This window comes from Ranitomeya variabilis, chromosome 1 (genome assembly GCF_051348905.1).
Source record: "Ranitomeya variabilis isolate aRanVar5 chromosome 1, aRanVar5.hap1, whole genome shotgun sequence".
NCBI lineage: Eukaryota > Metazoa > Chordata > Amphibia > Anura > Dendrobatidae > Ranitomeya > Ranitomeya variabilis.
This window is the reverse complement of record NC_135232.1, coordinates 726,393,885-726,417,098: the sequence shown is the minus strand read 5'-3', so window position 1 is coordinate 726,417,098 and position 23,214 is coordinate 726,393,885. Positions and strand designations below refer to the sequence as shown.

Below are 23,214 nucleotides of genomic sequence, written 5' to 3'. Positions count from 1 at the left end.
AGCATATGTGGGAAAAGGTTGAAAAGTTCAAGGGGGCCGAATACTTTCGCAAGACACTGTATATACCAGTCACACCCAGAGCTGAATTCTGAATTCTGCTTCCTCTTTAAGCTGACATCCGCATCGTTCTTATTGGTGATCATGTGATTTTCAGGAACGTACCGTGATCGAACATAGATAACAAGTTCACTAGGGTCTCGAAGGCGGCGAGTCGCACGGTGCTCCCTTCATCTCGGGCCAGCTCAATAAGCTCTGGGAGAATGGCGGCTTTGGTTAATTCTGCCCTACAACAAAAAGAAAGTCGATTAACACTCAGAAATCATCACTACCACCACATGCCGATGCTGTACATGCTCCTATACAATGAACCCTGGTTTGCCCTAGCATTGCTGCAGAATGTAAATTGAGTCATTGTGCCCTATGTACGGGGGCAGCATTGATGGCAGTGACATACGCCGGCCTATGGCCTCTGATATACCGGTATACAGCTCTGCTCTACTGGGCTCTGTATATAAGGGAGCACAGCTTCTAGGGGGGACCATCCCTGTAGACACAGCCCCCCAGGCAGCCCCTACATCAGCACATGGAGGCTGTACACACTGCGTACTCAGGGCTCAGTCGAGTACATGGAGACACCACGCAAGCTGCAGGAACAGAGACACATGAGTCATCCATCGGCGGCAGTCATCACTGCATCGTTTTCTGCAGTCCTCATCTTTTGTTTCATCCCTTTCAGCCATTACTGGGCCAAGGAGACTCCCCCACAAGATCTACAAAGGACACGTTCACAGCCCACTCAGAGGGGGCTGCAGGAATGTGAGGACGCCCCCCGTACCTACCGGGAAATCATTCTCACCAAGCCCCCACATAGGAGGGAAGCTTAGAATAGAGGGATTCAAGTGGAGCCGCACCTGCACTAAACTACACTGCATATCAGGGAGGCACGACCATCAAACACCCCATCATTCCCATACACGTCCTCCCTCTTCATATTGCGGAATGAATGATGAATTCAGACTCTTATCCTGGAGAAAGGCATCTATTAATGATGAAAACGTGATTGCAAACATTCCACAAGAGACTACAGTAATTAGAGAAAGTGGTGCAGAAAACCAGAGCATTGCCCTGAATAACCCAAAATATCACTGCTCTACAGCGCTGGGACCAACGTCTGACATCGGGAGGTTTATAGTATATAAGGGTCCTCCAACAACAGGAGTCACTGTGCACATACATCACTTTCCTTGTATTATACCCCAGAGCTGAGCTCACTATTCTGCTGGTGCAGTCACTGTGTACATACATTACATTACTGATCCTGTACTGATCCTGAGTTACATCCTGTATTATACTCCAGAGCTGCACTCACTATTCTGCTGGTGCAGTCACTGTGTACATACATTACTGATCCTGAGTTACATCCTATATTATACCCAAGAGCTGAACTCACTATTCTGCTGGTGCAGTCACTGTGGACATACATTACATTACTGATCCTGATTTACATTTTGTATTTTACTCCAGAGCCGCACTCATTATTCTGCTGGTGCAGTCACTGTGTACATACATTACTGATCCTGAGTTACATTCTGTATTATACTCCAGAGCTGCACTCACTATTCTGCTGGTGCAGTCACTGTGTACATACATTACTGATCCCGAGTTATATCCTGTATTATACCCCAGAGCTGCACTCACTATTCTGCTGATGCAGTCACTGTGTACATACATTACTGATCCTGAGTTACATTCTGTATTAAACTCCAGAGCTGCACTCACTATTCTGCTGGTGCAGTCACTATGTACATACATTACATTACTGATCCTGAGTTACATCCTCTATTATACCCCAGAGCTGCACTCACTATTCTGCTGATGCAGTCACTGTGTACATACATTACTGATCCTGAGTTACATTCTGTATTAAACTCCAGAGCTGCACTCACTATTCTGCTGGTGCAGTCACTATGTACATACATTACTGATCCTGAGTTACATCCTCTATTATACCCCAGAGCTGCACTCACTATTCTGCTGGTGCAGTCACTATGTACATACATTACTGATCCCGAGTTACACACTGTATTATACCCCAGAGCTGCACTCACTATTCTGCTGGTGCAGTCATTATGTACATACATTACTGATCCCGAGTTACATCCTGTATTATATCCCACAGCTGCACTCACTATTCTGCTGGTGCAGTCACTATGTACATACAATACATTACTGATCCTGAGTTTGAGTTACATTCTGTATTATACTCCAGAGCTGCACTCACTATTCTGCTGGTGCAGTCACTATGTACAGACATTATTGAGGTGACGCATTACTCACCCTATACCTTGCCCAATAAACTCCAGTTGGCGACACATACAAGAGCGGACTTCATACTCCACGTCCTGACACAAGGATTCCACTAGGGGCAGTATGTCACGTTTCACTCTGTAACACAGATGGGGAAGTTTTAGTGAAGATGTCTACAGCTCTCAGTAATGATGAAACTTGACAAGTAAGTGCACCCTGGGTTCACGCAGATGCCTTGTCACAATGAGCCCAACACAGCAGCATCAAAGATCTTACGCAGGTCCTGCACTGTATGGAGCTCATTCTGACCTACAATGATACATTGTAACGAGTATCAGCAGTGTGACCAGGACTAGGGCACAATAGTTTTTCAAACTGTACATAAAAAGCAGATTTACCCCTGTGACTTACATGTGAGCTTCAAACTTGTTAGCAAGTTTCCCTAGGATCCTGCATCTGGTAAGTCGTGACTGTAACGTCTGAGACAGCTGAGCTTTGGATACAAGAGGATTGAGGATCTGTAGGAGGAGAAAGAGAGAAAAGTGAGTGACATGTATATAAGAGACATCCCCTGTATATAAGAGACATCCCCTACATATGAGAGACATCCCCTACATATAAGAGACATCCCCTGCGTATAAGAGACATCCCCTGTATATAAGAGACATCCGATACATATAAGAGACATCCCCTACATATAAGAGACATCCCCTGTGTATAAGAGACATCCCCTGTGTATAAGAGACATCCCCTGTGTATAAGAGACATCCGATACATATAAGAGACATCCCCTGCGTATAAGATACATCCCCTGTGTATAAGAGACATCCCCTACATATAAGAGACATCCCCTACATATAAGAGACATCCGATACATATAAGAGACATCCCCTGTATATAAGAGACATCCCCTGTATATAAGAGACATCCCCTGTATATAAGAGACATCTCCTGTGTATAAGAGACATCCCCTGTGTATAAGAGACATCCCCTATGTATAAGAGACATCCCTTATGTATAAGAGACATCCCCTGTGTATAAGAGACATCTCCTGTGTATAAGAGACATCCCCTACATATAAGAGACATCTCCTGTGCATAAGAGACATCCCCTGTGTATAAGAGACATCCCCTACATATAAGAGATATCCCGTGTATAAGAGACATCCCCTGCGTATAAGAGACATCCCGTGTATAAGAGACATCCCCTGTGTATAAGAGACATCTCCTACGTATAAGAGACATCCCCTGTATATAGGAGACATCCCCTAGGTATAAGAGACATCCCCTGTGTATAAGAGACATTTCCTGTGTATAAGAGACATCCCCTACATATAAGAGACAGCCTCTGTGTATAAGAGACATCCAATACATATAAGAGACATCCCCTGTATATAAGAGACATCCCCAGTGTATAAGAGACATCCCCAGTGTATAAGAGACATCCCCAGTGTATAAGAGACATCCGATACATATAAGAGACATCCCCTGCGTATAAGAGATATCCCCTGTGTATAAGAGACATCCCCTGTGTATAAGAGACATCCCCTGTGTATAAGAGACATCTCCTGCGTATAAGAGACATCCGCTGTGTATAAGAGACATCCCCTACATATAAGAGACATCCCCTACGCATAAGAGACATCCCCTGTGTATAAGAGACATCCCCTGCGTATAAGAGATATCCCCTGTGTATAAGAGACATCCCCTGCGTATAAGACATCCCGTGTATAAGAGACATCCCCTGTGTATAAGAGACGTCCCCTACATATAAGAGACATCCCCTGTATATAGGAGACATCCCCTACGTATAAGAGACATCCCCTGTGTATAAGAGACATTTCCTGTGTATAAGAGACATCCCCTACATATAAGAGACATCCCCTGTGTATAAGAGACATCTCCTAAATATAAAAGACATCCCCTGTGTATAAGAGACATCCCCTACATATAAGAGACATCCCCTACATATGAGACATACCCTGTGTATAAGAGACATCCCCTACATATAAGAGACATCCCCTGTGTATAAGAGACATCCCCTGCGTATAAGAGACATCTCCTGTATATAAGAGACCTCCCCTCTATAAAAGACATCTCTTGTGTATAAGAGACATCTCCTGTATATAAGAGACATCTCCTGTATATAAGAGACATCTCCTGTATATAAGACTTCCCCTGTGTATAAGAGGCATCCCCTGTGAATAAGAGACATCCCCTGTATGTAAGAGACATCTCCTGAATATAAGAGATATCTCCCATATATATATATAAGAGACATCTCCTGTATATAAGAGACATCTCCTGTGTATAAGAGATATCCTCTGTGTATAAGAGACATCCCCTGTATATAAGAGACACTCACGCTATATACAGTACCTTTCCTATGTGTGTGGCGGCTCATGGAGCAGTTCATAATCAAGGCCAGGAGGCGGCACTGTTACAGCCATTTATGGTGCACTCCATACAATGCAGCAGGAGTTTTTCCTACATCACATGATTGTAAACTGATTCATGAAAGCAACTTCTATACAGACACTGAAAAAACAGAGGTTGGGAAATTCAAACCCTGAAGAATGCAGAATAGCGAGTGCGTCTCTGGAGTATAATACAGGATGTTACTCAGGATCAGTAATGTAATGTATGTACACAGTGACTGCACCAGCAGAATAGTGAGTGCAGCTCTGGAGTATAATACAGGATGGAACTCAGGATCAGTACAGGATCAGTAATGTAATGTATGTACACAGTGACTGCACCAGCAGAATAGTGAGTACAGCTTTGGGGTATAATACAGGAAGTAACTCAAGATCAGTAATGTAATGTATGTACACAGTGACTGCACCAGCAGAATAGGGAGTGCAGCTCTGGAGTATAATACAGGATGGAACTCAGGATCAGTACAGGATCAGTAATGTAATGTATGTACACAGTGACTGCACCAGCAGAATAGTGAGTACAGCTTTGGGGTATAATACAGGAAGTAACTCAAGATCAGTAATGTAATGTATGTACACAGTGACTGCACCAGCAGAATAGGGAGTGCAGCTCTGGAGTATAACACAGGATGTAACTCAGGATCAGTAATGTAATGTATGTACACAGTGACTGCACCAGCAGAATAGTGAGTGCAGCTCTGGAGTATAATACAGGATATAACTCAGGATAAGTACAGGATCAGTAATGTAATGATTGTACACAGTGACTGCCCCAGCAGCATAGTGAGTGCAGCTCTGGGGTATAATACAGGATGTAACTCAGGATCAGTAATGTAATGTATGTACACAGTGACTGAACCAGCAGAATAGCGAGTGCAGCTCTGGGGTATAATACAGGATGTAATGTAACTCAGGATCAGTAATGTAATGTATGTACACAGTGACTGAACCAGCAGAATAGCGAGTGCAGCTCTGGGGTATAATACAGGATGTAACGCAGTATCAGTACAGTTTGCACACATTATTATCGCTGTCCCCGATGGGGCTCTAAATACCCTATCAGTATGTCTTTGGAATGTGGGAGGAAACCGGAGTGCCCGGAGGAAACCCACGCAAACACGGAAAGAACATACAAACTCTTTGCAGATGTTGTCCTTGGTGGGGTTTGAACCCAGGACTCCAGCGCTGCAAGGCTGCAGTGCTATCCACTGAGCCACCGTGCTGCCCATTAATGTATGTACACAGTGACTGCCCCAGCAGGATAGTGAGTGCAGCTCTGGGATATAATACAGGATGTTACTCAGGATCAGCTTTTTTTTTTTGTAGCATGTCAATTCTTTTTACGGATCTGCACCCATTGACTTCTATTGTGTCAGGCCAATCCGCAGCAAAACCGCAGGTTTAAAAAAGATCTGCGGATTTGCTGCGGATGTGCCTGCGAGAAATGCTGCAGATCAGGAAGGGGAGAGTGTGTAGGCAGAGACTATGTGTGTGGGCGGAGACTGTGTGTGTGCGGAGATGTGTGTGTCTGTGTGCGGGGCTGTGTGTGTGTGCAGGGCTATATGTGTGTGTGCGCCCATGTGTGTGTATATACTTATATACTATATATACTATATACTTATATACTATATATATATATATATATATATATATACATATACTGTATGTGTGTGTGCATGTGTGTGGGCAGGCATCGTCCAATGGGACTGCTAGTCCCATCCGGCTATGCCTGCTACAGTGATAGGTAGCCGGATGATGGGACAGTAGTAGTCCCATCATCCGGCTCCTGTGTTAAAGTGTTAAAAAAACAACATACACACATACACATACAGTACATACAACATACAACACATACTCACCATACAGCTAATCCCCGAAGCCCTCGATCCCCTGTAATAAATTAAAAAATAATAAAAAAAACAGTATACTCCCTGATCCAATGTAATCCATTTAATAGCGAGTGTCCGACGACAATCTCCTGTGGAGAGCTGTCACATCGGCAGATGCGACCGCTCTCCAAGGACTACAGTGTTACAATGACGGAAGGTATCCTTCCGCACTGTATCCCTCCGCCGCTGTGAGTGCAGAGTTCATACTATCACTTACGGCATCGCTGTGTGGAAAAAATCTCACGCAGCAGTGCCGTAAAGCGAGAGGCCAGTGAACCCTCAGTGATAACACTGCAGGAGCCATTGTCTCCTGTCAGTGTGTCACTTGAGGTCCTGTAGAACGGTCACATCTCCTGATGTGACAGCTCTATAGGGGAGATCGTCGTGGGACACTCGTTACTAATTGAACTGCGTCGGACCAGGGAGTATATTGTTGGTTTATTATTTTTAATTTTTTGCAGGTGATCGATGGCTTTGGGTAATTAGGCGTTGTTGTAAGTATGGTGAAATTAGGTATATTAAGATATTTTTTTGTGGCTGTGTCTTTATTTAACTCTCACTACTATAGGATTAGTAATGGATAAGTGTCTTATTGATGCCTCTCTATTACTAACCGGGCTTAATGTCACCTTACAATCAAAGGTGCCATTAACCCCTTATTACCCCATATGCCACCGCTACAGGGCAGTGGGAAGAGGGGCGCTAAGTGCCGGAATTAGCGCATCTTACAGATGCGCCATTTCTGGGGCGCCTGAGAGCTGGTATTTGTAGCCGGGGGGGGGAGCGGCAATATCCATGGTCCCTTCCTAGGCTATGAAAATCAGCCCGCCGCAGTCTGAATAGCCTTTTCTGGCTATTAATTACAGGGGGACCCCACGTCATTTTTTTTTGAGGGGTCCCCTATTTTAATAGCCAGTAAAGGCTAAATATACAGCTGCGGGCTGATATTCATAGCCTGCGAAGCTCCATAGGTATTAACCCCTCTCCCAGGCTAGAAATATAGGCCCCCAGCCAACGGCTTTCCCTCTCTGGTGCAGAAAATTGCGCGGGAGACCACATTTTTTTTCCTTTTTTTTTTTAAATTAAAGATATTGCGTGCAGGTTTTGTGGGTGTGTCTTTATTTAACTATTTAAGTACCATTTTATTAGGTTCATTACAAGTGATGAGCGAATATACTCGTTACTCGAGATTTCCCGAGCACGCTCGGGTGCCCTCCGAGTATTTTTTAGTGCTCGGAGATTTAGTTGTTTTCGCCGCAGCTGTATGATTTACAGCTATTAGCCAGCTTGATTCCATGTGGGGATTCCCTAGCAACCAGGCAACCCCCACATGTACTTATGCTGGCTAATAGATGTAAATCATTCAGCTGCAGTGATGAAAACTAAATCTCCGAGCACTAAAAAATACTCGGAGGACCCCCGAGCGTGCTGGGGAAATCTCGAGTAATGAGTATATTCGCTCATCACTATTCATTACTAAACATCGGCCTTGGAATTATTTATCTATCTATTATCTATCTATCGATCTATCTGTTATCTATCTATCTATCATCTATCTATTTATTATCTATCATCTATCTGTCTGTCTATATCGGTCTGTCTGTCTGTGTGTGTGTGTAAATATTATTCTTCAATGGAGTATGTAAATGCAGAGGTTGGACAGAGAAATTACATCACAAGTATTTTTTTTTGTTAAATAATAGATCTTTATTTAGGTTACAAAAACGCAAATCCGTGTAAAAAAAACCTGCGTTTTCTGCCAAGAGATGCAGATTCTGTGCAGAAAATTCTACAGACAAATCTGCAACGTGTGCACATACCCTAATACAGGATGTAACCCAGGATCAGTAATGTAATGTATGTACACATTGACTGCAACAGCAGAATAGTGAGTGCAGCTCTGGAGTATAATACAGGATGTAACTCAGGATCAGTAATGTAATGTTTGTACACAGTGACTGCACCAGCAGAATAGTGAGTGGAGCTCTGGAGTATAATACAGGATGTAACTCAGGATCAGTAATGTAATGTATGTACACAGTGACTGCACCAGCAAATTAGTGAGTGGAGCTCTGGAGTATAATACAGGATGTAAATCAGGATCAGTAATGTAATGTATGTACACAGTGACTGCACCAGCAGAATAGGGAGTGCAGCTCTGGAGTATAATACAAGATTTAACTCAGGATCAGTAATGTATTGTTTGTACACAGTGACTGCACTAGCAGATTAGTGAGTGCAGCTCTGGAGTATAATACAGGATGTAAATCAGGATCAGTACAGGATCAGTAATGTAATGTATGTACACAGTGACTCCACCAACAGAATAGTGAGTGCAGCTCTCAGGCATAATACAGGAGGTAACTCAGGATCAGTAATGTATGTACACAGTGACTGCACCAGCAGAATAGGGATTACAGCTCTGGAGTACAAAACAGATCATTTTGTGTGCTTTCTCATGCCCTTGGTGTTTACCATGTATAATATTATACACTGCTCAAAAAAATAAAGGAAGCACTAAAATCCCACATCCTAGATATCACTGAATGAAATATTCCAGTTTTAAATCTTTATTGATTACATAGTGGAATGTGTTGAGAACACTAAAACCTAAAAAATATCAACGTAAATCACAACTAATATCCCACGGAGGTCTGGAGTTGGAATGATGTTCAAAAAAAAAAAAAGGAAAATAAAGCTACAGGCTGATCCAACTTCAGTGGAAATGCTTCAAGACAGGGAAATGATGCTCAGTAGTGTGTGAGGCCTCCATGTGCCTGTATGACCTCCCTACAATGCCTGGGCATGCTCCTGATGAGGAGGTGGATGGTCTCCTGAGGGATCTCCTCCCAGACCTGGACTAAAATATCCCTCAACTCCTAGACAGTCTGTGGTGCAACATGACGTTGGTGGATGGTGCGAGACATGATGTCCCAGATGTGTTCAATCGGATTCAGGTTTGGGGAACGGGCGGGCCAGTCCATAGCTTTAATGCATTCATCTTGCAGGAACTGCTGACACACTCCAGCCACATGAGGTCTGGCATTGTCCTGCATTAGGAGGAACCCAGGGTCAACCGCACCAGCATATGGTCTCACAAGGGGTCTGAGGATCTCATCTCTGTACCTAATGGCAGTCAGGCTACCTCTGGCGAGCACATGGAGGGGCTGTGCGGCCCTCCAAAGAAACGCCACCCCACACCATTACTGACCCACTGCCAAACCAGTTTTGCTGAAGGATGTTGCAGGCAACAGATCGCTCTCCATGGCATCTCCAGACTCTGTCACATCTGTCACATGTGCTCATTGTGAACCTGCTTTCATCTGTGAAGAGCACAGGGCACCAGTCGCGAATTTGCCAACCCTGGTGTTATGCGGCAAATGCCAAGCGTCCTGCACGGTGTTGGGCTGTGAGCACAACCACCATCTGTGGACGTCGGGCACTCAGACCATCCTCATGGAGTCAGTTTCTAACCATTTGTGCAGACACATGCACATTTGTGGCCTGCTGGAGGTCATTTTGCAGGGCTCTGGCAGTGCTCCTCTTGTTCCTCCTTGCACAAAAGCTGAGGTAGTGGTCCTGCTGCTGGGTTGTTGCCCTCCTACGGTTCCCTCCACGTCTCCTGGTGCACTGGCCTGTGTCCTGGTAGCGCCTCCAGCCTCTGGACACTACACTGACAGACAAAGCAAACTTTCTTGCCATAGCTCGCATTGATGTGCCATCCTGGATGAGCTGCACTACCTGAGCCACTCGTGTGGGTTGTAGAGTCCGTCTCATGCTACCACGAGTGTGAAAGAAGAACCAACATTCAAGTGACCAAAACATCAGCCAGAAAGCATTGATACTGAGATGTGGTCTGTGGTCCCCACCTACAGAACCACTCCTTTATTGAGTGTGTATTGATAATTGCCAATAATTTCAATTTGTTGTCTATTCAATTTGCACAACAGCATGTGAAATTGATTGTCAAACAGTGTTCCTTCCTAAGTGGACAGTTTAATTTCACAGAAGTTTGATTTACTTGGAGTTATATTCTGTTTAAGTGTTCCCTTTATTTTTTTGAGCAGTATATAACAGTTTATATTGCTCGCTCCTCGATGCTTGCAGGGACCTTCTTGGTTACTTTTACCCTTTTGTTATTTGCTCTGCACATACTTTGTAATGTACCAGGCAGTTACCCAGCAGCGAGCGGCGCGGATACCGGGACATTCTGGCTAATTTATCCACATAAATCTCTTTGCTTTGGAGGAAACTTCATGTTTAGTGCGAAGAGTCACAGTGATTGGGGGCTTGTCTATTACTGGAGGGGATCTTGTGAACTTTAAAGAAACAAAGTCATGGCCAAAAGTGTTAGCAGCCTTGAAATTGTTCCAAAAAATGCAATATTTCTCCTAGAAAATTCTTGAAATTCACCATGTTTTGTTATACACAGGTCTATTTCATTCGTGTTTACTGGAACAACTTAAAAAAAACAGAGGCATAATTTCACTCAAAACCCCCAAAATGATCCGGACAGAATTGTTGGCACCCTCATCTTAATATTTAGCTGCACCCTTTGGTATAAATAACTGCAGTCTGTCGCCTTCTATAACCATCCACAAGCTTCTTACTCCTCTCAGCTGGATTTTGGGCGACTCTTCTTACAAGCTGCTCCCGGTCTCATATTTCGTCTTCCACAAACAGCAATTGTAAGATCTCTCCACAGGTGATCAATGGGATTTAGATCTGGACTCATTGCTGCCACTTCAGAACTCTCCAGCACTTTGTTTCCATCCATTTCTGGGGGCTTACTGAAGCATCTTTGGGGTCATTGTCTGGCTGGAAGAACTTACGATGCAAGCCCAGCTTTCTGACACTGGACACTACATTGCAACCCAAAATCCTTTGGTAATTTTCAGATTTCATGATGCCTTGCACACAGTCAAGGCACTCAGTGCCAGAGGCAGCAAATCAACCCTAAAACATCTGTGACCCTCCACCATATTTGACTGTAGGTACTGTGCTCATTTTTTATTTGTAGGCCTTGAATTTCTTTGGACCTTGATTGGGGCTGCTTATCTACCATTCGGACTATCCTGCATTGCAATTACAATCTTTCAACAACTTTTCTCCGCCGTCCAGGAAGATTAGCAACAGTGCCATGGGTTGTAAACTTCTTGTTTATGTTGTGCACCATGGACAAAGGCACATCAAGATCTCGGGAGATGGATTTTAACCTTGAGATTGTTGATATTGTTCAACAGTTTTTCTTCTTAAGTCATCAGACAGTTCTCTTCTCCATGCTTAGTGTGGCACACACAGACACACAATGCAAATATTGCAACTTGTCCGCTTTTTATCTGGTATTAGGTGTAATTTTAATATTGCCCACACCTGTTCCTTGCCACAGGTGAGTGTGAACGAGCATCACATGCTTGAAACAAAGTTCTTTAACCACAATTTTTGAAAGGTGCCAACAATTATGTCTGGCCCACTTTGGGATTTGTGTGTAAAGTTATGTCCCATTTGCCTTTTTTTTTTCCTCTGTTTTTTTATGTTGTTCCAATACACACAAAAGGAAACAAACGTATGTAATTGCAATAATTTTCTGGAACAATCTGAAGGGTGCAAACACTTTCGGACAGGACTGTATTTACTAAAAACCACACAATCTGGACCTCATTTTCATGCTTGGTGTTAATATCCAGATTAGACTATCATGAAGCAGAGCACAGTTTGTGATGTAACTGCTGGAGTAGAGTAACCTGCAGTCCTATGTAAAACCTCAACACAACAAGCTGAGCTCTGCTACATCCTTGCTTTCATATCATGGAGCCGCTGATGTTAGGCTACACTAGGGGAGGTGGGGACAGCTGCCATGTTACCTCGTGTCGGATGGTCTCCTTTGGCAGGACGTCTATCACCGCGAGCAGAGTATCCAGCCAGGCGTTACTCACACCTGCCAAAGAGAAAACAGTCAGTGGCTCTGTAGAACATTGCACCTGCTCACCGCAGAGTTTTACTGTACAGGCTGTGACAGTGTGTCTGCTCCACACCCCCAGAGCTTCATCACGGTGTCTCCCGTCTGTCAGGTCTCTGCAGCCCTCCGGTCAGATAACAGCATTCCCTCCTGCATTTAACGGATATCTGACTGATAAAGCTGGCGATCAGTAGAATGAAAGGATCACCCTGGCAAGATGCCGACTCTCCCTCAGGCTGGAGGACCCCTTTAAGTGCTGAGTCTATACTGACTGTATTCCTAGTAAAGGTGACAGAAAAGACTGTATCTACAGGAGACGTCTCATCATCCAGAATAACAACATCACAAATCCCCAACCCCAGCACTCATGTAATTACTCCATCAAATTAGAATCAAACGGCAAAATGTCTGCAGCCACAAAGCTCAGAGGATCTGGAGAGTGCTCAACACATCCATCACGTGTCTCAGGGGCCCCACAACTCCCAACGGGGCCATTCAGCAGCTAAAAAGCACCAAAGTGGTCTCAGTCATGTGACTATAGAGAAAACTAACAGCAACTGAAATAAAGATACAAAAAAATAATACTGCAGCGAGGTAGAACAGAGGAAAAAAAACTGCCCACCAGCCAGTATTATAACCATTATATTCTCGTAAATAAGGGCAGTATTATAGTAGTTATATTCTTGTACATAGAAGCAGTATTATAGTAGTTATATTCTTGTACATAGAGGGAGTATTATAGTAGTTATATTCTTGTACATAGAGTGCAGTATTATAGTAGTTATATTCTTGTACATAGGGGCAGTATTATAGTAGTTATATTCTTGTACATAGAAGCAGTATTATAGTAGTTATATTCTTGTACATAGAGGGAGTATTATAGTAGTTATATTATTGTACATAGGGAGCAGTATTATAGTAGTTATATTCTTGTACATAGGAGCAGTATTATAGTAGTTATATTCTTGTACATAGGAGCAGTATTATAGTAGTTATATTCTTGTACATAGGAGCAGTATTATAGTAGTTATATTCTTGTACATAGGAGCAGTATTATAGTAGTTATAGTCTTGTACATAGGAGCAGTATTATAGTCGTTATATTCTTGTACATAGGGGGCAGTATTATAGTAGTTATATTCTTGTACATAGGAGCAGTATTATATTAGTTATATTCTTGTACATAGGAGCAGTATTATAGTAGTTATAGTCTTGTACATAGGAGCAGTATTATAGTCGTTATATTCTTGTACATAGGGGGTAGTATTATAGTAGTTATATTCTTGTACATAGGGAGCAGTATTATAGTAGTTATATTCTTGTACATAGGAGCAGTATTATAGTAGTTATATTCTTGTACATAGGAGCAGTATTATAGTAGTTATATTCTTGTACATAGGAGCAGTATAATAGTAGTTATATTCTTGTACATAGGAGCAGTATTATAGTAGTTATATTCTTATATATACTGTAGGAGCAGTATTATAGTAAATATAGGAAAACTGACTGAACAGCAATCTAGTCTGAACTGGTGCATAACCAAAAAAAAATTATGGTATTATAGTAGTTATATTTTTGCATATAGGGAGCAGTATTAGAGTAGTTATATTCTTGTACATAAGAGCAGTATTATAGTAGTTATATTCTTGTACATAGGAAGCAGTATTATAGTAGTTATAGTCTTGTATATAGGGGACAGTATATAGTAGTTATATTCTTGTACATAGGGGCAGTGTTATAGTAGTTATATTCTTGTACATAGGAGCAGTATTATAGTCTTTATATTCATGTACATAGGAGCAGTATTATAGTAGTTATATTATTTATGGGAATTGACAGGATTGGTGCACCTAGGAGGGGAGGGAATTGGGACCAGATGCTCTTACAGTGCGAAACAAGGTGGATTTTTCGCCTAAAGACGCAAACACCGAGAGGCCTTAATGAAATATTGACATATAATTGTTTTTTGGAAGGTTAAATAAAATGATATGAGATAAACTCTTTTCGTCCTTCTGCCTGCTTCCTTCATTAGGGCATATAGGGACCATTAATAGGGCTAGCCGTCGTGGAATGGGGGCGCCATTCTTGCGTTACCTGTCCTAGGGTGCCAACCTCCATATGCTAGGTAGGTGTAAGAGAATAGGAGCATGTGTAGGGTCAGTTCTGAGTAAGGCACATAATACTATCCCTCTAACTGATTATATCGGTGCACCAGTCCGTAAGTGTAGGTTCCTATAATGTCTCCTCCCTATATTCTGGGCCCTCGCAGTTGTCTCCTAAATGTCCTTGATCTATGGTCCAACATGGCCTTATCAACTTATACATCTCTGCTTTCTAGATTTGGGTAAATTTTGGCCTATAACAACGCCTTAATTTTAGCAGGGATATAGTGCTATGCAGGATTTTCTACTATTATCCCTATTTTTTGTGTTTGGAGGCCTCATCCTCCTCTTGATTCATTTTCCTCCCCCTCGTTGTTTTTAACTTGCATGTGTCCTATATTTAGATTCCCCCTCCGGTTTTGGAGGTTTAGGTAGAATCCTTATTTGATAGAAATGCCCTTGTAATATTGAGCATGGAGAGGCACATATTTGTATTATTTTCCGTTGATTCAAGGGTTAATACATTTCTTGTATAATGGCGCAGCCGCGGGGTTCTTTTACTTCACCTACGGCAGCGTCATATTTGGACTCCAGAAGTCACCTTAGCAACAGAGACGCCCAGACCAGTAGTATGTAGGATGGTCATGCGGCGCGTTGCCATGGAAGCAAACACTGCGTCACCGGAAGTGACGTGTATGGTCCAGCGTGGAATCACATGCTGGGCGCACAGGAAATGACGTGAGCTCGGGAGCGCAGGTATGAGCTCGGCGGGCTATTTAATAGCAGCAATTACCGCGTGGTGGTAATCTCTGTACCCCGTAGTGAAACCCTCCTAGAAAGTTGGGGAGGTTATTTTGCATCCAACCTGATGAGTTGGCACACGAAACGCGTAGGGAAAATGCATGGTCTATTTTGGGGTTGATTGTTTCATTGGCAGCGTGGGGTAGTGTGTGTCGAAAATTGCCCCCCCCTCGGATACAGTGCCAATGCCAGGTGATCTCATCCTTACTGAAGGAAGAAAGAAAGAGGTGAGATCGTTCCAATTTATATTCCGGTCGCGATTCCTGCAACTTGAACATATTGTTGATATGGAATATAGGACTGAAGGGTACTATATACCTAAAGATCTCGTGTGGTAAGAGATCTGACCCCCCAGAGACAGATATCATTGGGTCTTTATCTCTGGGGTATGTGTTTTATATAGGCATTCCTATGGATGTTTTTTCTTGTGAGTCCTTTTTTGTTTGGTTGCTAATGGTTACCATTTTTTAACTAATATTTATTAAAAGTTAATTTTTATTGAATTCATAATCACACCCTGCTTTGATAATTCTATCCTTTTGATTGGTGGTACTGATATACCTTAGTAGTTATATTGCTGTAAAAAAAAAGGGGGAGAAGCCAGCGCTGCTTGTGGTTAGAAACATAAAGTGCACATGCACATATTGATTTCTAACTGAGTTTCAAAAATGAGACATTTAGCAAACAATTGATCAATTCTTTGAGCCACCCCGCCACTTCACGGCATTCTCATAATGGGGCAGTCCTACTCTATGTTTTTTATATTCGCTGTGCCATTACGGCCTCTAAAAAGCAAGACCACATTAAATGCAAGCTGTACCTGCGTTCTGATCATAAGCAGTGTTGGCTTCTCCCCTCTTTTGCTTTTACATTGGTATGTGGCTGACCACCACTGTTGCCGCGCACGCTGGGTTAGGTACGCCTTTCTTTCTGTGTTCACTGTGATTGATAGGCTGCTGTTCACACATACAGCAGCCCTGCCCTAGGCCCTGTTTAATTGTGCACCTGTGTCTCAGCCTGTCTCACCCTTCACCTGTGGTGCTGGTTAGGCAGAGTGGAGGTTGGACCTGAAATGTCTATGTCCAGACCTGGTCAACCTTTATCTGCGCTTGCTCTTTCTGGTGCCATGGGAGTGATTCAGAAATGCTTCAGGTACAGCTTGCATTTAATGTGGTCTTGCTTTTTAGGAGGCCTTTATAGCACAGCGAATATAAAAAACGTAGAGTAGGACTGCCCCATTATGAGAATGCCGTGATGTGGCGGGGTGGCTCAAAGAATTGATCAATTGTTTGCTAAATGTCTCATTTTGAAATACAGTTAGAAATTAGTATGTGCATGTGCACTTTATGTATTGCGTTCTGACCATAAGCAGTGCTGGCTTCTCCCCTCTTTTGCAGTTATATTGCTGTACATAGGGGCAGTATTATAGTAAAAAAAAAAAAATTCAGCTAAAGGAGAAAATTCATAAAAAGTTGAAGTTTATTGAAAAATCCACAAATCCATAAAAACTTGTAGTGAACCGCAGACACGTTTCAGACGTAGTCCTTATTCATTGCTACATAGAGGACAGTATTATAATAGTTTAAATACATATGACCTGAGCTGACATTTCTCACCTATATCTCTGTGCTCCAGATTCTGTAGGATGATCTGCAGGAAGGACAGACAATATGAATGGACTGGGACAGACTCCTCTTGTAGGATCGTCAGGAATGAATACGCGGCCGTCAGCTGCATTTCTAATCCTGCAACATGGAGAACCTCCTGTCAGCAAGGGGACATAGGAGGAGCGTTAGACAATGTGGCCGCTTGTGTCACAACTCAGCACATTATTGCTCTGCATTCGCCCAGTTCATTGTGATGGTCCCTATTTTGTGATACATTAACCAGTTGTTGCCAATATCAAACAGTGTAACCACAGAATTAGGGTCCCCAGTAAGACCCCACTTACTCGCCCCCTCGTTACTGGACACATCCAACAGGAAGAACTTGTCATAATTATCTGTCTCTTATAATAAATGATGGTTTGATCTCTTCCTGTCTCTATATACGTATCTAAAATAATTTGTCTGTTACTATGGCGACCACACCGAGGCTCAATTAAAAATCCTCATCTAGGAAGAGAACATTGTGGCATCAGTCACCGAAAGGAGCAGCGGTGAGGGCGATACCGTCACATTATACACACCGCCGTCCTCTCTGCTGGCACCATGGGCTGAATACAATCACGTTACTCACTCTGATTTTTGGCACCACCCTCCTGAGCGTTTCTGAAGGATTCTGCCGGATCAGCACGGGCAGGTTGGCCACAACGCTCGTTCCTTGGATATCTTGGCCGGAGCTAAATGAAACAAAGCGGAAATAAATCTTTATCTTCAGCAACGGAATAATAATAATAATAACAACAATAATAAAACTTATAACCTTCTGCTGAGATTACAGAGAATGTAGCAATCACCACAATGTGTGGGATATTACACCGCACACCCTCCTCCGGACATTGCACTGCACGTCCACCAGGCATTGCACCGCACGTCCACCAGACATTGCACCGCACGTCCACCAGACATTGCACCGCACGTCCACCAGACATTGCACCGCACGTCCACCAGACATTGCACCGCACGCCCACCAGACATTGCACCGCACGCCCACCAGACATTGCACCGCACGCCCACCAGACATTGCACCGCACACCCTCCTCCGGACATTGCACTGCACGTCCACCAGACATTGCACCACACACCCACCAGACATTGCAAAGCACACCCACCAGACATTGCACCGCACACCCACCAGACATTGCACCGCACACCCTCCTCCGGACATTGCACCGCATGTCCACCAGACATTGCACTGCACACCCTCCTCCGGACATTGCACCGCACGCCCACCAGACATTGCACCGCACACCCTCCTCCGGACTTTGCACCGCACGCCCACCAGACATTGCACCGCACACCCTCCTCCGGACATTGCACCGCACACCTTCCTCCGGACATTGCACCGCACGTCCACCAGACATTGCACCGCACGCCCACCAGACATTGCACTGCACACCCTCCTCCGGACACTGCACTGCACGCCCACCAGACATTGCACCACACACCCTCCGCCAGACATTGCACCGCGCGCCCACCAGACACTGCACCGCACACCCTCCTCCGGGCATTGCACCGCACGCCCACCAGACATTGCACCGCACACCCTCCTCCGGACATTGCACCGCACACCAACCAGACATTGCACCGCACACCCTCCTCCGGACATTGCACCGCACGCCCACCAGACATTGCACCCCACACCCTCCTCCAGACATTGCACTGCACACCCACCAGACATTGCACCGCACACCCACCAGACATTGCACCGCACACCCTAATCCGGACATTTGACCGCACGCCCACCAGACAATGCACCACACACCCTCCTCCAGACATTGCACCGCACACCCACCAGACATTGCACCGCACACCCTCCTCCGGACATTGCACCGCACGCCCATCCAGACAATGCACCACACACCCTCCTCCAGACATTGCACCGCACACCCACCAGACATTGCACCGCACACCCTCCTCCGGACATTGCACCGCACACCCTAATCCGGACATTGCACCGCACACCCACCAGACATTGCACCACACACCCTCCTCCGGACATTGCACTGCACACCCACCAGACATTGCACCGCACACCCTCCTCTGGACATTGCACCGCACGCCCACCAGACATTGCACCACACACCCTCCAGACATTGCACCGCACACCCTCCTCTGGACATTGCACCGCACACCCACCAGACATTGCACCCCACACCCTCCTCCAGACATTGCACCGCACGCCCACCAGACAATGCACCACAAACCCTCCTCCAGACATTGCACCGCTCACCCTCCTCCGGACATTACACCACGCGCCCATGAGACATTGCACCGCACACCCTCCTCCGGACATTGCACCACACTGCATGCTAGTGACACATTGCACAGCACGCTCGCCACACATTGCACCGCACACCCTGCTCTGGACATTGCACCACACCGCACGCTAGTGACACATTGCACTGTACGCTCGCTAGAAACTGCACCGCCTGCCGAACATTGCACGACACCGCACGCTAGTGACACATTGCACCGCATGCCCACCAGACATTGCACCGCACACCCTCCTCTGGACATTGCACCACACCGCATGCTAGTGACACACTGCACTGTACGCTAGCTAGAAACTGCACCGCCTGCCAGACATTGCACCGCATGCCTGAGCGCTAGCGACACATTGCACCGCAAACCCGCTGGACACCGCACTGCACACTAGTGACCTATTACATGGCCCCCCCGCCGGACATTGCACCGCACGGTAGAGACACATTGCACAGCATGCTAGAGACACATTTCACCACACGCACGCTGGACATTGCACCGCACTGCACACTAGTGACATATTACATCGCACGCCCGCCGGACATTGCACCGCACGCTAGAGACACATTGCACAGCATGCTAGAGACACATTGCACCGCACACCCTCCAGACATTGCACCACACCGCACGCTAGTGACACATTGCACCATAAGTCTGCCAGACATTGCACCGCACGCCCGCCTGCCCGCTAGTGACACATTGCACCGCACACCCTCCGGACATTACACCACACCGCACGCTAGTGACACATTGCACCGTACGCCCGCCAGACATTGCACCGCACACCCGAACACTAGTGACACATTGCACCGCACACCCGCCGAATACTGCACCGCATGCAAGCCAGAGATTGCACCACACCACACGTTAGTAACATATTGCATCGCACGCCTGCCGGACATTGCACCGCACACTAGAGACACTGCACCACATGTCCGCCAGACAATGCACCACACGCCCGAAGGACAGATCCTTTCACTGCAGGGATTTTTTTCATATCATGACCTTTTCTATATAATCTTCTACCTTTATTAACCACTAAATAGTAAAGCCTGACATTTGGCTTTAAAACTGAACCCAAATTAGTTTGTTACTGGTGGGTGTCAGACAGCAGGGTTGTCAGGCTGCGCCCTTGCTCCGCTCCACACATGGAAGCAATCCTACAATTTTGGAAACTTCCCTATCAAATCTGAACAGATCACAAAACAAAAAGAGGTGAAGCTTAAATAAGTAAATAGATTTGCTTTTTTAACTAGTATCTGATCACTTAGGGACCATTTTTCTAAGGATGGAAAGATAGGGGGCAGCGAGCAAGACATAAGGATCTATGGCAGCCGCCCCGAGGGAAGAAGGATGATGGTCCATGACAATATACGCCATCATTGTTTTACTTTTTGTAGCTGTAGTTTTCCCTAAAGGGATTGTCCCAGATACAGGATTTACCACCTATCCACAGCACAGAAGATAAATGTGTGATTGCAGGAGGTCCGGCTTCTGAGACCCCCACTAATCCTGAGAAGGCAGTGAGCATGTGCAACCACCTCTCCTAGAGTGGATGGAATTGTGGTCGTACGTGCTCACTACTGACTGCTCTGCTGCTCCATTCACACAGAGTCAGACCCCCAGCGATGATAGATGCTGTTTATGGAACAACCCCTTTAAGGATACACAGGAACTAATGCTGAATCTGCCCATGAAAGAAGGTGGGGTGACATTCACCAGGGGATGACTATGTCGTATCTGCGAGTGTCCCCCACATCTCCGCACACTGCGCCCAGTGGCACTGAAATACTACGCTCCGCTGTCATTGAGCCTCCATTGTCTGAGATCGTGACGGCCTCGGCCCCATGCGGCGGCGGCGCCTTGCACCCCGGTGAATCACAGGCGGCACTAAAGGAACCTTTATTAACCCCTCGTTCACCGGCGAGTAGTCAAGTAGGGGGTCAATAGATTTTCCGTCCCAGAGGTATACAGCTATTAGAACGGCTTCTGTAGTCTGACCCAGCACCTGCAGAAGTATATTAACCCCAAATCAACCACAGTGTAATTCCCCTTTATCATGAATGGTTACATTAGCGGCCGCTGCGGACCCAATGAGGCAGAATCTACGGCTGAGAATTATTGCAGAAGGGAAAATTAACCTAGAAGTGAGAGGTTTGCTTCAGATGGAGCATCTAGGGCGCGTTCAGAGGAGAACATTGTATGACTGTGCGAGTCCCAGAACAAGTCAGGCGGCACGAGGACCAATGAAATCCATCAGGGTTGATCAGCTGAGGGTCCGGGCAAAAAACGTGGCGGCATGCATGGTTCTCTTCAGTACGTGGGACGATACTCGCCATTTTGTGGCAGCAAATCTACTGCAGCTCTAAGCTTAGATGACATCCGGCCACGGCCCACAGCCCATGTGTCACTCAGACTAAGGGGCCGGGCACCAAACATCCAGCGCCAGGACCAGGACAAAAACCAGTGCGATGACGTCACCCGATCCAAGGGTTAATATCAGTGCGAAGAAAGCAAAAAACACAAGAGCATCCCAAGAAAGGTGCAACTGGGACATCCCTGGGGGCTTCAGTCTGGGACGAGATGTGACATCACAAATCAATTGTACTCAGCAAGATATTTCGTCTTACCAAGCTAGTATCAGTCAGATACCCCGTTATGACATCACAGCATGACTCTGACATCACATATCACATTATCCAAATAGTAAGCTGTGACATCACAAACTAGTTACACAGACAAAGGTTTAGTAAAATTAAATGGAAATATCTACAAACCAGTCCATGAATATACTGGTGAGCACTGGGAACGTCAGGATTGTCTCCCTTCATACATTGGCTGAACAAGTTTAGAAATCCACCTAAGTCCTGTATGTAATGTCTTAAGACAGGAGAAGCGTAAATACATGTCAATGAGATTACACATTCAGAAACTACTAAAAATACAACTTCAACAGCAATCATGAGGCCGATCAGTGCACCACTACTCCCAGCATGCCCAACCCTGAACCCCATCACTCAGGTCATATACAGATACAATGCATACAGTCCCAAACAAAAACTGATTAACCTTACTCATCCTATATAATGCACAGGACAGGATCAGTAATGTAATATATGTACACAGTGACTGCACCAGCAGAATAGTGAGTGCAGCTCTGGAGTATAATACAGGATGTAACTCAGGATCAGTAATGTCATGTATGTATACAGTGGCTGCACCAGCAGAATAGTGAGTGCAGCTCTGGGGTATAATACAGGATATAACTCAGGATCAGTAATGTAATGTATGTACACAGTGACTGCACCAGCAGAATAGTGAGTGCAGCTCTGGAGTATAATACAGGATGTAGCTCAGGATCAGTAATGTAATGTATGTACAGCGTGACGGCACCAGCAGAATAGTGAGTGCAGCTCTGGAGTATAATACAGGATGTAACTCAGGATCAGTACAGGATCAGTAATGTATGTACATAGTGACTGCACCAGCAGAATAGTGAGTGCTGCACTGGAGTATAATACAAGATGTAACTCAGGATTAGTAATGTAATGTATGTACACAATGACTGCACCAGCAGAATAGGGAGTGCAGCTCTGGGGTATAATACAGGATGTAACTCAGGCGACATTGACATCTGGGCGCAGTTCTGCCGGTTCTGGGGATGACAGTGACAACAGCAGCCAGGGTGGGGCGCTAATGGTGGAGATTAAGCTCCTGGAGTCCCCAGTGTGCCTTCAGAAAATCCTTTTTGTTGATGATTTACTAGAGGAGGCACCTGGGGGCCAGAAGAAAAA

The 23,214-nt window shown here is 45.1% G+C and overlaps 1 protein-coding gene across 7 annotated transcripts in view; it reads right to left on the bottom strand.

Annotated features, from left to right (window-relative positions):
- Positions 1-23,214, bottom strand: part of PPP4R4 (protein phosphatase 4 regulatory subunit 4) — a 97,657-nt gene that overhangs the window by 35,162 nt on the left and 39,281 nt on the right. For 5 of the 7 annotated variants that reach the window (XM_077268365.1, XM_077268368.1, XM_077268379.1 and 2 more), the window contains 6 exons: positions 17,733-17,835; positions 17,111-17,258; positions 12,498-12,571; positions 2,719-2,825; positions 2,338-2,445; positions 163-284 (listed from right to left, as the gene is read on the bottom strand). In XM_077268365.1, the coding sequence (XP_077124480.1) occupies positions 163-284; positions 2,338-2,445; positions 2,719-2,825; positions 12,498-12,571; positions 17,111-17,258; positions 17,733-17,835 (662 nt within the window). The remainder of the gene's footprint in view (positions 1-162; positions 285-2,337; positions 2,446-2,718; positions 2,826-12,497; positions 12,572-17,110; positions 17,259-17,732; positions 17,836-23,214) is intronic. The other 2 variants (XM_077268403.1, XM_077268395.1) reach the window with 1 other exon arrangement.